Below are 16,413 nucleotides of genomic sequence, written 5' to 3'. Positions count from 1 at the left end.
GTTGCCTGTTCCAGAGTAGGCAAACCAGGCAATCTTCACATCAACACTGACAAAGAAACAGCAAGAAATACTGTTTACCCACAAGCACAAAGAAATTACATATATTAGAAACCAACACTTTCTCATTACTTTATTTTCCAGATCAACAGACTGGGTCACAGCAATGTGGAGACAGCTAGTAATAAATAAATGCATAAATAAAGAAATACAAAAATAATATTTGCATCCCTACCTTCATACTACGTTCTCCCTTTTCACCCTGTACAACGAAAAAATGCAGAAAGGAGAGAAGACAGAAATAAGAACTTAGGAAGATGTAGAGATAAGCTGTCAATGCCAAAAGGATGAAGAATGAAAAAGGTTTATTCTTGTTAGATATGTACGTTGGGTCAGAGCCTCTAATGAAAAAATAGGTTGAAGATGGTATAAAAAGCATTCCTTATGCATAGTGTCCATGATATTTTGTTCCTCCATTTTGTTCTTGTTTGCTAGACTTGTTTGAGATTTTCCAAGCATTACAAAACACCATCAAAGATATCTGATGAGAAACAAAAGCACAAAGTGTAATTTGTGCCTTGGCATCTGTCTTCAGTGCTAGCTTCCAACCTTGGAACGTATCAGAAAAGAACAGAGGTCTACCACAAGTGATGACAAAGGATATTTGGATTACTGTAATGCACTCGACGTGGGGCTGCCCTTGAAAAGGGCTCAGAAATTCCAGATGGTCTAACGGGCAGCAGCCAGGTTGTTAACCGGGGCTCCTTACAGGGAGCGGTCACCCCTCCTGTTTAAGGAGCTCCACTGGCTGCCATTCATTTTCCGGACCCAATTCAAGGTGCAGGTTCTCACCTACAAAGCCCTGAACGGTTTGGGATCCACCTGCCTTCGTGACCACATCTCTGTATACGAACCCACACAATCTCTTCGATCATCTGGAAAGGCCCTGCTCACGCTCCCACCTGCATCGCAAGTGCGATTGGTGGGGACGAGAGAGAGGGCCTTTTCGGTAGTGGCCCTTTGACTCTGGAACTCACTTCCTAAGGACATCAGGCATGCCCCAACCTTGGCAGTCTTTAAGAGGAGCTTGAAGACGTGGTTGTTCCAGTGTGCCTTCCCAGAATAATGATCCCATAGCACTTTGTCCTTCAAAGCACTTTATATTGTTTTAGGTCTGCTTGCATGTTTCCACAAACCACCCCATCACTTTTTCGCCCATGTCCAGCATTATTTTTAATTTTAATTACATTTGGCCTACCCATAGATTTTAAAGTGTGTTGTCCTATTTGATAATGCTTATGTTATTGTTTTATTGTTTTAAATTGCTTGTATTGTTGTTGTTATTGCTTGTATTGCTGTATTTTGGGCTCGGCCTCATGTAAGCCGCACCGAGTCCCTTGGGGAGATGATAGTGGGGTATAAATAAAGTGTTGTTGTTGTTGTTATTATTATTATTATTATTATTATTATTATTATTATTATTTATTCTCCTCTCTTCTGGATGATGGCCTCCACTAAACTAGAAATGGAAGGAAGGTATTCTAGATCAGAGAGGGGTAGTTTTACTACTTACTATACATCTGTACATTAAGTGCTGCAGTAGAGAGATTGGAAGGTGGGGTGGGAAGAAGAGAAGAGTATTCCTAGAATCTATCACAATACCAATCCTTATCATATTCTCTTCAAGTCAGTTTAGGGAAAGAAAAATATTTATCTTTAACATTATATGTTAGGCAATCTGCATTCAAAGACTCACAAAACGCAGGAGTCCTAGAATTCTTATTATGAAGAGAATAATAGAATCATAGAATCATAGAATCAAAGAGTTGGAAGAGACCTCATGGGCCATCCAGTCCAACCCCCTGCCAAGAAGCAGGAATATTGCATTCAAATCACCCCTGACAAATGGCCATCCAGCCTCTGCTTAAAAGCTTCCAAAGAAGGAGCCTCCACCACACTTCGGGGCAGAGAGTTCCACTGCTGAACGGCTCTCACAGTCAGGAAGTTCTTCCTAATGTTCAGATGGAATCTCCTCTCTTGTAGTTTGAAGCCATTGTTCCGCGTCCTAGTCTCCAAGGAAGCAGAAAACAAGCTTGCTCCCTCCTCCCTGTGGCTTCCTCTCACATAGAAAGAAAATATAGCTTTTTTCTTTTTATTTGACAAATTTAAAGGACTGCAAATTACAAATTTGTTAAAATATTAAGAGAAAAGTCGCTAATAGTCCGTTAACAGAAAAAAGATTTTCCACCTTATTCTTATATTGTGTGATAACATTGTGTCTCTCCAAGGACTGGGAGTCAACTGCATTAAGATCACTACTGACCGAAAGGTCATGACTTTGAAGCCAGCCCGGGTCGGAGTGAGCTTCCGACCAATTTTGTGTAGCTTGCTGTCAACCTTTGCAGCCCAAAAGAAAGTTGCATCTGTCAAGAAGGAAATTTAGGTACCACTTATGTGGGGAGGCAAATTTAACTAATTTACAAGGCCATAGAAATCTCCAGTAAGTATGCAAAGAATGAGGAAGTACTTCATCAGTGTCACAAATGGTCGGTGAAGGGACAGCCAGAATACCCTCAAGAATAGCTGGAATGTTAAATTGCCTCTGTGTTTGTCTATATATGTTGTTTGTCTATGGCAGGGGTGCTCAAACTTTTTAAATGGAGGGCCAGGTCACAGTCCTGCAAAACTGTTGGAGGACCGGATTATAATTTGGAAAAAGCATGAATGAATTTTTACATATCTTATTTGTAGTGCAAAAAACACTTAAAAACAATACAATGAAGAACAATGTAAAAAAAAATAAACTTATTAGCATTTCAGTGGGAAGTGTAGGCCTGCTTTTGGCTGATAAGATAGGATTGTTGTTGTTGTTTGCTTTCAAGTCTTTCAGACTTAGGTTGACCCTGAGCGAGGGCCGGGTAAATGACCTTGGAGGGCCGTATCTGGCCCCCGGGCCTTAGTTTGAGGACCCCTGGTCTATGGCATTGAATGTTTCCATGTATATGTACATTGCAATCTGCCCTGAGTCCCCTGCGGGGTGAGAAGGGTGGAATATAAATACTGCAAATAAATAAATAAATAAATAAGCCTATGCTGCAAGGCTTTTTTTTTTTTTAAAAAAGAGTGTGAGATGAGGAATATTCATGAAAAATGAACTCCTCATTTAGCATTCCCGACAGCTGGCGTGAGTCATGATGACAAAATTCAGTAAGGTTTCCCATCGCTGCCAGATAATATATGGAACAGGTGCTAATGAAAGATATCACATGATAGTGTCATAGAATGGTTTGAGTAATGGCTGCAACTCTGGAGACCTGGGTTTGAATATCTGTTTGACCACAGAAATTTACTGGGTGGCCTTGAGAAGGGGATGTAATGTAATCCTTTTGTGCCCCGATGCATTGCTCAATGTGGTGCTGGCTGTTCATACATAGTTACTAGGCTTGGGCGGTTTCGTTAGTTAATTTCGTAATTCGTTATTAATTTGTATTTAAATTAGCTTACGATCCAATATTGAGCCATGCAGGAATAGTGTGAGGAGTAAATTAGATTCGAAACAATTTTTTCAATTTATTTCGTAATTATTTTGTAATTATTTTGTAATTATTTTGTAATTATTTTGTAATTATTTTGTAATTATTTTGTAATTATTTTGTAATTATTTTGTAATTATTTCGTAATTATTTCGTAATTATTTTGTAATTATTTCGTAATTATTTTCGCATGTCTGGTGCAAGTTTTATAGTTGTTGTTTGTTTTATCACACCAACAGTCAACAACAGAGGGAGAGGGAAGCTTCAGAAGTTCCCTCGTCCCATTTGGAGGTTTTTTTTTAGCATATTGCACAATCGCGTCCGCCATTAACGAATCGATTCGTAATTATACGAAATTTCGTATATTTCGAAATTTTTAAAAGGAAAATTTCGGAATTATTTAAAAAAACGAAACGCAAGGGCCCCCTAAAAACAAAATGAGTTTAGAACCAAATTTTTCCGTGGTTACCCAAGCCTAATAGTTACACAATCATAACTAAGTCTGTGATGTTCTATCTCAGCCATCATGATTACTATTGTATATGAAGAACTATTTAGATCAAGCATGGGTACACTTCGGCCCATCACACGACATCTCTGGACTTCCGGTGGAGGCCCTACCTAGAAGTGTACTGGAAGCAGGCATGTAGCCAGGGGGGGGGGGCTCGAGGGGCTTCAGCCCCCCCCCCCCGAAATTTTCATGGTGGTTCGCAAAAAGGCCTTATTGGTGCATTATTTAAACTGTTATGTTTATTCATATCATGATCTGATCACCATACTCAATATATCCCATATGCATGGGGGTATTGGGGTAATGATACAAAAGGTTTGCTAGGCGAGACCCTCTTTCACTCAGACTCAGCCCCCCCCCCCCGAAACTCAGCCCCCCCGAAACCCCCCCTGAAAAAAAATTCAGCCCCCCCCCCCCCGAAACGAAATCCTGGCTACGGGCCTGACTGGAAGCATTGTATGATGCTTCCCTCGCAACATGGGAGGCTTCCTGTGTTGTGCTGGCTCCAATGGAGCCAGTGAATCCACACAGTTTTGGCGACGATTCTCCCATATGATGGGGGAAGCATCACTGTGAAGGAGCATTGCATGGGGTGACAGATTAGCCCTGCTGTCCCTCAGATCACTGGCGAGATGCTTTGCCTGGCTAATGTGATAAGGTCCTAAAATTTAAATCAGCTATCCAAGGTTCTGAATCATGCCATGTCTGATGTAAACATCCATAAGGGGATTTGTGGTTGCTGGAAATCACACCACTTAGTCAATTGGTGTGTGGTGAGTATTTTGTATCAATAAAATACAACTGTAGCAACCAATCAGACTTATGCAAAACATAGCAAGTTGTTAATGGAATATAAATATTACCTTTGGACCAATAGGACCAGGAAGGCCAGGGGGTCCTGGTAAGCCAGTCTCACCTGCCTCACCCTGAAGAAAAGATGCAAACAAACAGAAGAAGAAGCAAACACAGATAGGAGCTTTTAAAAAATTGTTATAGATTAAAAAAAGGTTATGAAAGATGTGATGGACAGAAATATCATAACACAGACATTAGGAAATAGAAAGCAAAGGTCTGAAAAGTACAGATGGAAAGTATCTAGAAGTACCACCAAAATATATCATCAGGCATGCCCCAACGTTGGCAGTCTTTAGAAGGAGCTTGAAAACGTGGTTGTTCCAGTGTGCCTTCCCAGAATAAGGAAACTCCAAGCAATATGTCCCAAATGCACTTTACTAGAGATCTAGAATTGCCTGCACGCCCCAACTATCCCTAAATTATCTATCCTATTTCACCTTATGATGCCCAGCACTTTTAAAGATTTTAAGTATTACATTTGGCCCTGCCACAGGTTTTAATGTGTTATTGTTAATGTTTTTGCTTTGTTTATGAGTTTTTATTATTGTATTGTTGTTGTTGTGTTTTACTGATGTATTTGGGCTCAGCCTCTTGTAAGCCGCACCGAGTCCTTCGGGAGATGGTAGCGGGGTAGCTGTGTCCAATTCTGGACACCACAATTCAAGAGAGATATTGACAAGCTGGAATGTGCCCAGAGGAGGGCGACTAAAATGATCAAGGGTCTGGAGAACAAGCCCTATGAGGAGCGGCTTAAGGAGCTGGGCATGTTTAGCCTGAAGAAGAGAAGGCTGAGAGGAGATATGATAGCCATGTATAAATATGTGAGAGGAAGCCACAGGGAGGAGGGAGCAAGCTTGTTTTCTGCTTCCTTGGAGACTAGGATACGAAACAATGGCTTCAAACTACAAGGAATGAGATTCCACTTGAACATGAGGAAGAACTTCCTTACTGTGAGAGCCGTTCAGCAGTGGAACTCTCTGCCACGGAGTGTGGTGGAGGCTCCTTCTTTGGAAGCTTTTAAACAGAGGCTGGATGGCCATCTGTCAGGGGTGATTTGAATGCAATATTCCTGCTTCTTGGCAGGAGGTTGGACTGGATGGCCCATGAGGTCTCTTCCAAATCTTTGATTCTATGATTCTATGAAATAAAGGTTTATTATAATTATAATTATTATTATTATTAATAATAATAATATAAAATATATCAGTATTGGCTCCTATCATTTTGTTTTTTTTATAGAAGCCTCCTTTACCCCCAAAATGGATTTTCTACATTTGCATCAATTAGTTTTTTAAAAAAACTAAATTCTTATTATTTTTATACACCAGAGGCTTTGAATCACCTCTGAGTCCTTCTCATTCACTCTGTGTGAGTGCTATAAATGTATAATATGAAAGCAGAAAGTGGCACCTCTAATTTAAATTGAACTTCTGGGCAAGTTTAAAAAAAAATATATTCATTATAAGGTCCAGTGTGAGACTTTCAATATAGACACAATTTAAGCCTTATGTCTGAAAACACCTTCAGGAAGACATCTGTAATGAAATACCACCAACCAGTTTCTCATCTGCCCATTTGTTACTACAGGCACAGAAGTCTTCTATCTGCTTAGAAACAACTTCTGTTACATGTTTCCACCCTAGCATTTTTATACAGATCCTCTTTCAGTGGATACCCATCCTATGATTGCATTCTTACAGGAAGAAATACATTCTTTTCCCCCATTAATTAAAAAAAAAGTTGGATAAATTAGCTTCCATAAGAAAGCATTTTTGTTTTGTTGGCACACACTGACACAGGCACTTGCACTCAGTCCTTTGAGAGCCTGTAAGTGGGTACGACAATTCAAAGATTTTTATTATTGTTATTGTGAAGCGCCTGTTCTCACGAATCCTCGCTTCAACTGAAGCCACCAAATCATCTGTAATCAAAGAAGGGCAACCGGAGCGGTCCTCATCGTGGACATTGTCACAGCCATCTTTGAATTGTCGTACCCACTTACGCACTTTGCTTTCACTCATAACAGTATCACCGTACACTTCACAAATCTCTCAGTGAATTTCTGCAGCAGGCAGGTTCCTTGCTGACAAAAACCGTATAACTGAGCGAACCTCACATGCGGCGGGTGAGTTGATAGTCTTAAACATTTTTAAAGCACAGAACAGAACCGTACAGGTTAGCTACAGAGCGGAAACTGAGCACAGTTGTTCCCGAAGCATGCCGGTACACGACGCACGCGCTCGTTGCAGTATGCGCGCAAACTACTAGTGTCTACAACAAAACGGACCTTACTTAAAAAATACCCCTCATATATAATTTACAAAAGCATAAAAATTGAAAACCAGTGAAGACTACTGCCCATTCTGATGGGAAGATTTGGGGAGTTGTAGTCTCAAAAAGTAGCATTTCCAGATTCTGGAAAGCTATGTTGTTGCATTGGTATTTTAATGTTCCATTAATGTTCATTAGCCTTCAGTTTTAATGTCACTCTAATATTTCCTAGTTATGTGTTTTGTGTTGACAATTATTTTAATTATTGTGCATTGCCCTGGGTCATAGTAAACAGAAGTTATGATTCATAAATCAGCTAGCTAACTCTACACATTATTATGCTACAGGGAGTATAGCTAAACATTTCCGTTAGGCTTTATTCAGGGTAAACTGGGAGATAATATGGAATATTTTCCATAAGAAAGTGAACACAAAAGTTGTTTTAAAATAAGAAACTGGAACCATTTTGGGGTTTCCAGATTTTTCATGCCCAAACTCTCCTGGCAGAAAATGTCCTCAGTAACTAAGAAACCTTAATACAACTTGAGAAATTGAAATATCGCCAATCCCACCCTTTTGTAATAGATTCCACCCATGGGGAATGACAGAGGTTGTGATGGCTCAAGAGGAAGTCACACTTACATTAAACCTAGTCATTCCCAGACAAACTTACTCGTTGGTAGGAAATGACTGAAGTGCTATGACTAGGATATGCTTGTGTATATGTGCCAAAACAAGGAAAAGATGGTGCATCTTTGCCAACGCATTCCCAGATGACTCAAATTCACTTTAATGTATTTAAAATCCTACTGTATACATTTCATTTTCCAGTGCTATGCTGCTCAAATATTTTGTTCATACCTTTCTTCCATGGTAGCCCTGAATTCCAGGTTCTCCCTGTAAAAGTGAAGCAAACGAAAAACAAGCCATGAACAAGACTGGATGGAGACTAAACACCTTTCCCTTTTGGAATATGAACATACATTAACTTAATCCAGATTCTGAAAAAGTATATCAAGAAATCAAGTGCTGCGGTGCATTCCTATTCCCCATAAATTTTTAGCTTTGGAAAACCAATGGGTCTAGCTGTTGTAGTAGAGTGTGCTGAGCAAGCTACAACAAGTATTAGAAGGGCAAAGAAGGCTGCTCAGGTGTTGGATCAAGAGCAGCAAAAGAAGCGAATTAGGGAAATATTCATGACACCTACAGATCCTGAGTCATTCGAAGGGTTCACAGATTCTGAGATGGAGGAGGAGGGAGAGGAATGTAGAGGTTTGAAGTGGGTTACTCAGGATTAAGAGTCAGATGAAGAGAGAGAAAGGAAGCGGATCCATGAAATACTTAATGCTCCAACTGAGGAGGAATACTTCATGGGGTTCACAGGGAGTGATGGGGCTGGGAGTGATGACGGGGAGGAAGATGGGCTAGATTGGACCGTGTACAAGAGATCAGGGGCATATGTACTCAACCCACATCAAGTGAGGAGTTTGAAGGGTTCTCGGGAGACTGGCAACCTGGAAATACATGGGGTGATCTAAGTCTTGATAGACGCTGGAAAAGCTGGAGGGATGGGCGGTGGCGAGCAGCTGTGGAAGCAAAAGCACCTGAGAGTGATGAAGACAGGGTGGAGTCCAGCTCCACCTCTGATGAGAAGTTATTGGATAAAAGTGAGGTATCAAACTATTGGAACTTTGCAGTAGGCAAAGTGTTGTATTCAGGCTTTGGACTTTGTTACTGCCATTACTCTCGCTTTGGGTCCTGGGACTGCAGATCGTTGTGTTTCCGTGTTACTACCGACTGGAATCCTGTTAGTGCTGACTTCTGCCTTCCTGCTGACTTCGGATTGCTTTTTGATGATGACATCGCATTTTGGATTTCTACTTTTGGACGTGTTTTGACTCTGGACTGTTTCCTGACTTCGTTTTTGCTAGCTCCTACCTTGCTACCTTGTGTTTTATGAACTCTGTGATTTTGAAGCAGTTTGCTTAAAGTTTTTGTTATATCGGATTATATCTCTGTATAATCCGGATTATTCTCCAAGTTGCGTTTTTTGCTTAACAGTTGCTACAGACTTTGTTTTATTGCTAGACTCACTGAATTCAAGTGTTTCTAAGCTATTTTTGTCGGCATTCGAGAAACAGTTCGACCCGGTAGAGGAGCCCACATCAGTAAAGGTTAGATTACAGTCAGCCTGGGAGAAGTTAAAAAGGGGACTTTCCTTTAAAGTAAAGAAGTAGTTATTGAAGACAGTTGCCTGTCATTTGTGGGCAAGATTAGGAAGCTACCAGTTGCATAAAAGCCTGGAATCATTTGTTTATCTTTACTGAAGACAAGAGAAGTTTCTGTTTCATTGTTCATTAATAAAATACTTTGTTATACTTCACAAGCCATCTAAAAATCATTTGTGGTGGAAAACCTCTGAGAACTTCTCCTTGGGCCCCCTGGCTTCCCGCTGGGCAAAGGTTGCACGACCTGTCTTAAAGGAAATTCTTTACAGGCCCAGCGCGCGACAGAACAGCTATCATATCTCCTCTCGGCCTTCTCTTCTTCAGACTATTAATGAAAGTTTAACTAAAACTAACTTCTTGACACTCATTTAGATTATTCTAAAAATTACAGGTGAGTGTCAAGAAATGAGGGTTCTTTGGAGGAAGATTTTAAAAGTCCAAATTATTAAGTAATTTCTAAAAAAAATACTTTTTTAAAGTCTTACGTAGCTGGACGAGTATGAATGAGACCACCACAAGCTCTCAATTCATTAAGACATTTCACATGAATAAACATTGCTGCATAATAAAATCCATATGGGTTCTGAATATTTATTTTTGAATTGCCTAGTCCTAAACCCTTTGAAGGCATGGAGCCTAGAAACTGTACCTTTACTATAGATTTAGGTTTGCGGCTTTGATATATGTTAAATTTCTGTTTTGTAAAAAAACAATCTTCAGCAAGATTCCTCCCTTCCCATTTGCAAAACATTACAGACTAATTCCTTTTTAATTAGAACATTTGACCTCCTCTTGAGAACTCATTTCATAATTATAGTCTGTAGGTTTTTTTTTTGAGGAATTTCACATTTCAGGGCAGTTAGAATATCCAGCATTCATACTGAATTGCTCAGCTTACCTTTGGTCCAGGAGGTCCTGGCAAGCCCTGAAGAGAAAAGGATGTGAGATTATAAAAATAGTAAAACTTGAAATTCTCACTCTTTACAGCTCTGAAATAGACAATATAATATTACTGATGTGTGCCTTCATGTCATTTACAACTTATGGTGACCTAAGGCAAACCTATCATAGATTAGGGTTGTTGTAGGTTTTTTCGGGCTATATGGCCATGGTCTAGAGGCATTCTCTCTTGACGTTTCGCCTGCATCTATGGCAAGCATCCTCAGAGGTAGTGAGGTCACCTCACTACCTCTGAGGATGCTTGCCATAGATGCAGGCAAAACGTCAGGAGAGAATGCCTCTAGACCATGGCCATATAGCCCGAAAAAACCTACAACAACCCAGTGATTCCGGTCATGAAAGCCTTCGACAATACTATCATAGATTATCTTGGCAAGATTTGTTAAGGGGAAGGTTATTCTTGCCTCCTGAAAAAATAAACCCTATTCTAATAAAAAAATGCCACTGTGGTAGGATTAATCAAATATCTTTCCTAACCATTTGTAAGGTGGTTGTGTAATCTTACGCAATTCTGCTATCAAGCTACTGGTTACTCATGTCAAAATTAAAGCAAATTGACTCAAAAACCCGTGGGTTAGATACAGCTATGGTTCAAGTAAAGCCACTAAAATCAATAGAATTTAAGGTAGATACTTTAAGCATGACTAAATCAGATTCCAACTTTGATTTTTCTAGGAATTGCGTCATCTTCTATTCAATGACGCATAGAAATCAGCAAACTGTGACGGCACGAGTGGCGCCACCTATGTGTAGAACTGTTAGTTGCAAGATATAAACTGTTGTATCATGCTTAATCCTGCCCTTTTACCCTGCTTATGTATAGTTGAATTGATTGGTTATTTATAGCTGTCAATCAGTGTTGTTTGCACCAGTTGAATTGCTTTTTCAGCTTAATTGTTTGGTTCCACCTCTTCCTGGAAGAGGGGAGTGCTTCGCTTTTTTATTCCACCTTCAGATTTTCTATCAGATGGACGTGAATAAGAGACTTGGCTCTAAAAGCCCCTGATTAAATTACCTCTCAGCACCAATTCTGAGGTTTTTTTACCCTTGAGACTTATGCTTCATGTTCAGACCAACCTGAACGACGTTGGGAAGTCTCAAGCACCTTCAGACCAGTTCTTTTGGCATCAGAGGAAGACCCTGAGTCTTCAAACATAGGCCATCTGGACTGGGGTTGTGGATTGCTCCGGCATTTACAGCCATTGAGGAAAGAGGGAACTTGGAAAAGCTTCTCAGCTGCAAACTCCTTGGACCCAGGACTAACTGAGACTGTAATGTACATTTTCCTTTACTCCTTTGAAACTTCCAGATTATTGCCTTAAAGAGATAACTTTTTGTGAACAATAAAACTTATTTTGAGTTATCTACAGCGTTTTGGTTCTTTGAGAGTTCCAGTTTCCTAAAGGAGGGCAAGAAGCAATCCCCTGGGGAAAGATGTCACGTCCATGCCTCTTTCACTAAGAGCTATAGCCTCAGGCACGACGCCACACAAATTCAAAGTTTTTATTGTAGAGCAAGACTGTTGTTTTTTTTAAAAGGAGCTTAATCTGATCACACTCAAATGAAGTAGCAAAATAACAATATAAGTCATTCATTTCTGTTAATTCATCCCTTCATTTACCCATGCAGATATCATCAACATTATCATTGTTTATATCGCATCTTTCCCTAATAATGGAACTGCTAAACAAACATGCATTATATATATATCTTTTTCCTCAGGGACTGAAAAAGTTAACAATTTCCATGCAAGCAAATTTGGCATGCATACGATTAAATAGATACCTTTCCGTCTCTGCCTGGCTTCCCTGGTTCTCCTACTTTCCCCTAGAGCAGGAAAAAAATAGTTCTTTAGAGATTCCAGATTTGTGTTCCTTATTTTAATGATTTCCACCTTTGAAAGGTGTTACTATTCCTGAGAATTGTACTATGGCGTCTTTTGAGACCAGAGTGTTACTTCATCAGAGGGCACTTCACAACAGCCTGGGGGAGAGGAAATAGGCTTTGCATATAACGTTTTCACAGCAGACATATAGGAAAAGGTAACAAGGGCTTTGATGCATCATCACCAGGGGATAGCCATGAAAGAAAAAGAAAAACCACAGCTTATTCTGGGAGAAGAGTAAGAGCAGGAGAAGCCTGATGAATTGAAAAGAGACTTACAGCTGAGCCAGTTGGCCCAGGTTGTCCTGGTGTTCCCGGAAGGCCTGGTGGTCCAGGTGGTCCTGGGGGCCCTTGGATGCCCGCCTGGCCTTGTTCGCCCTAAGTTGTCACAGAAAGTAATGTTACTCTGTGTATAGCATAATGTGTGCGACATACAGAAAACCGAATTTGAGCAAAGAAAGATCAGCCAAGCCAAGCTCAGTTAGTTAAGTCCTTGAAGGGGTTTCCAACATTCAGACAAAGAGCAACTGTGGATGGGCTTCCTCTGTGGATTTCTTAATGAGCTTAATAAAGTTCACATTAGCTGGAATGGTAACTGCTATCTGATCTTAAGAGGAGAAAGTGAGAGCAATTTTAAAACCCCATCCAATGAACTCTCACACTTTAAAGGTCCAGCTACATATTATATATATAGGTGTGTTCCCGTAGCCTAATTTTTCAAGAAGAAAAGATGGTTCCAGGAGTGGGGAAACTGTATGTTGCCAGCAGAGGCGGCACTAGGTAATTTTCAACGGTAAGCAAACAGTATTTTGCCCCCCCCCCCCAACCAATCACTGATATATATTTTCTGTTTGTCGTGGGAGTTCTGTGTGCCATATTTGGTTCAATTCCATCATTGGTGGAGTTCTGTGTGCCATATTTGGTTCAATTCCATCATTGGTGGAGTTCAGAATGCTCTTTGATTGTAGGTGAACTATACATCCCAGTAACTACAACTCACATATGTCAAGGTCTATTTTCCCCCAAGAGCGCCTCAAGAGCGCCCCTGGACAAAATCAACTATACTGCAAATGCTTACTTTGCGTAATGGGTTGAGCCGCCCCTGGTTGCCAGGGACATGATAGTGGTGAATACTATTTTGCTGTGATTGAGGATGTGGTATTAAGTACACACAATATTAAGTACACACAAACACCTCACCACTTCTCCAGTCTTCCCTGGAACTACAGCTTCGGCTTTACCACTTTCATCTGAATTCTTCAGAGATGCCTTTGAGTTGCCAACAGTAGAAGTTTAACCACTATATATGTTGTTGGACTCCAGCCCCCAGCATCCCTTACATTTGATTATGCCAGATAGGCTACTGGAGTTATAATCCAACAACATTTTCTCCATCTCTTATTGAATGAATGAAACCTGAAACTGATTAAGTTTAATTCTTTCTTCAATATTAAATTCAGTTCTCATAGTCATCCTTCCTATGATATTGGCTTTCCTTTTCACTGGAATTGTTTTATTCTGCTGCTCATTCTATTAACTTCTTAAATGCTTCTTAAAACTTGTATTTTCCCTCAGATTTATCAGATGCATTTTCTTTAATACTGACTCCTGTACAAAAGGGCCAGGAATATAGATATATTTGATTGTTTCATCTTCACATGTCACAAAGAATAATTTCTAAGTTCTGTACAGTTGAGTTGTTGTAGGTTTTTCTGGGCTATATAGCCATGTTCTGGAGGCATTTTCTCCTGACGTTTCGCCTGCATCTATGGCAAGCATCCTCAGAGGTAGTGAGGTCTGTTGGAAGTAGGAACATATTATTTGAGAACACAGAAATGCTGGACCACTCTCACAACCACCATGTCAGACTACACAGAGAAGCCATTGAAATCCACAAGCATGTGGGCAATTTCAACAGAAAGGAGGAAACCATGAAAATGAACAAAATCTGGCTACCAGTATTAAAAAACTCAAAAATTACAACAGCAAAACAACAGAGAGTAAACAATCAGGCACATCAATTCACTCTCAACAAGAGATTCCCCCAGGCACTGCCAAGCCATCAAATGCTAATAAAGGTGGTCAGTTGAAACATTCACACCTAGCTCCAGCAGACAAGAGTCCTTTGCCTCACCCTGGTCATTCCACAGATATATAAACCTATTTTTCCTACTTCCAACAGATCTCACTACCTCTGAGGATGCTTGCCATAGATGCAGGTGAAATGTCAGGAGAAAATGCCTCTACAACATGGCCATATAGCCCGGAAAAACCTACAACAACCCATGAAAGCCTTCGACAGTAAGCTGCTTGATGTTTAGCAAAACCTTTAGAAAACATATAGCACCAATTAATGGTTAAAAATAGCATGGGACATCTGATAGGCATGATGTTTGATCTCTGACTTGCTCCCTCCATCTAGTTACATTCCACATGAATCCTGGAGGGGCATTCCAGGCTAAAAGTATTCATAAACATTTCAGAATGCCACTGTAACAAGAGGCTTTGTGTGGGTTGGCATCTCACTATAGGAGTACTCTTTCGAGATGAACCATCTGCACTCATCTACAGAAACACACATAATACTGTCCTCAAACAAAGCCAAGGGCACACAATGGAATGCTATGTGCAGTTGTGTTATCTGAAGGCACTAGACCTGGGGTCCTCAAACTTTTTAAACAGAAGGCCAGGTCACAGTCCCTCAAACTGTTGGAGGGCCGGATTATAATTTGAAAAAAGCATGAATGAATTCCTATGCACACTGCACATATCTTATTTGTAGTGCAAAACACCCCACTTAAAAACAATAAAATAATTAACATGAAGAACAATTTTAACAAATATAAACTTACTAGCTGTCCCCTGCCATGCTTTGCTGTGGCCCACATGGGGGTTTGGCCCAATTCTATCGTTGTGGGAGGTTAGGCCCAATTCTATCGTTGGTAGGATTCAGAATGCTCTGTGATTGTAGGTGAACTATTAATCCCAGCAGCTACAACTCCCAAATGACAAAATCAATTTTTTTGAGTGAAGGGCATACATTGGGTTGTTAGGTGTATTGTGTCCAAATTTGGGGTCAATTTGCCCAGCGGTTTTCGAGTTCTGTTAATCCCACAAACGAACATTACATTTTTATTTATATAGGTTAGTATTTCAATGAGAAGTGTGGGCCTGCTTTGGGCTGATGAGATAGGATTATAAATCCCAGCAACGACAACTCCTGAATGTCAAGATTCTATTTTCCCCAAACTCTACTAGTGTTCATATTTCAACATATTGAGTAATTGGGTTGTTGTAGGTTTTTCCGGGCTATATGGCCATGTTCTGGAGGCAATTTTTCTCCTGACGTTTCGCCTGCATCTATGGCAAGCATCCTCAGAGGTATCTGAGCTCACTACCTCTGAGGATGCTTGTCATAGATGCAGGCGAAACGTCAGGAGAAAAATTACCTCCAGAACATGGCCATATAGCCCGGAAAAACCTACAACAACCCAGTGATTCCGGCCATGAAAGCCTTCGACAATATATTGAGTAATTGTGCCAAGTTTGGTCCATATCCATCATTGTTTGAGTCCACAGTGATCTCGGGATGTAGGTGAACTACAACTCCAAAACCAAAGGACACTACCCTCCAAACCCTTTCAGTATTTTCTGTTGGTCATGGGAGTTCTGTGTGCCACGTTGGGTTCAATTCCATCGTTGGTGGGGTTCAGAATGCTCTTTGATTGTAGGTGAACTATTAATCCCAGCAGCTACAACTCCCAAATGACAAAATCAATTTTTTTTGAGTGAAGGACATACATTGGGTTGTTAGGTGTACTGTGTCCAAATTTGGGGTCAATTTGCCCAGCGGTTTTCGAGTTCTGATAACCCCACAAACTAACATTACATTTTATTTATATAGATTAGTATTTCAATGGGAAGTGTGGACCTGATTTAGGCTGATGAGATAGAATTGTTGTTGTTGTGTGCTTTCAAGTCATTTCAGACTTAGGTTGACCCTGAGCGAGGGCCGGGTAAATGATCTTGGAGGGCCGTATTTGGCCCTCGGGCCTTAGTTTGAGGACCCCTGACTATTGTTTACCAAATTCACACCTATTAATCTCTGTGGATGTATAAGATAAGTCAACCCAGAGACTTAATACAGACTGCTTTAGCTACTTCTAAAGGAGGG

At 40.4% G+C, this 16,413-nt stretch overlaps 1 protein-coding gene across 1 annotated transcript in view; it reads right to left on the bottom strand.

The window, feature by feature from the left end:
• The window catches only part of COL13A1 (collagen type XIII alpha 1 chain), a 219,722-nt gene that overhangs the window by 110,652 nt on the left and 92,657 nt on the right, over window positions 1-16,413 (bottom strand). Inside the window, exons 12-17 of the mRNA XM_067465689.1 lie at window positions 12,519-12,617; window positions 12,141-12,182; window positions 10,294-10,320; window positions 8,029-8,064; window positions 4,905-4,967; window positions 233-259 (exon numbers count right to left, since the gene is read on the bottom strand). Coding sequence (XP_067321790.1) covers window positions 233-259; window positions 4,905-4,967; window positions 8,029-8,064; window positions 10,294-10,320; window positions 12,141-12,182; window positions 12,519-12,617 — 294 coding nt within the window. The remainder of the gene's footprint in view (window positions 1-232; window positions 260-4,904; window positions 4,968-8,028; window positions 8,065-10,293; window positions 10,321-12,140; window positions 12,183-12,518; window positions 12,618-16,413) is intronic.

The sequence above is a fragment of the Anolis sagrei genome, chromosome 3 (genome assembly GCF_037176765.1).
Source record: "Anolis sagrei isolate rAnoSag1 chromosome 3, rAnoSag1.mat, whole genome shotgun sequence".
NCBI classification, from domain to species: domain Eukaryota; kingdom Metazoa; phylum Chordata; class Lepidosauria; order Squamata; family Dactyloidae; genus Anolis; species Anolis sagrei.
The sequence above is the reverse complement of the archived record's forward strand: the minus strand, read 5'-3'. Positions and strand labels throughout refer to the sequence as shown.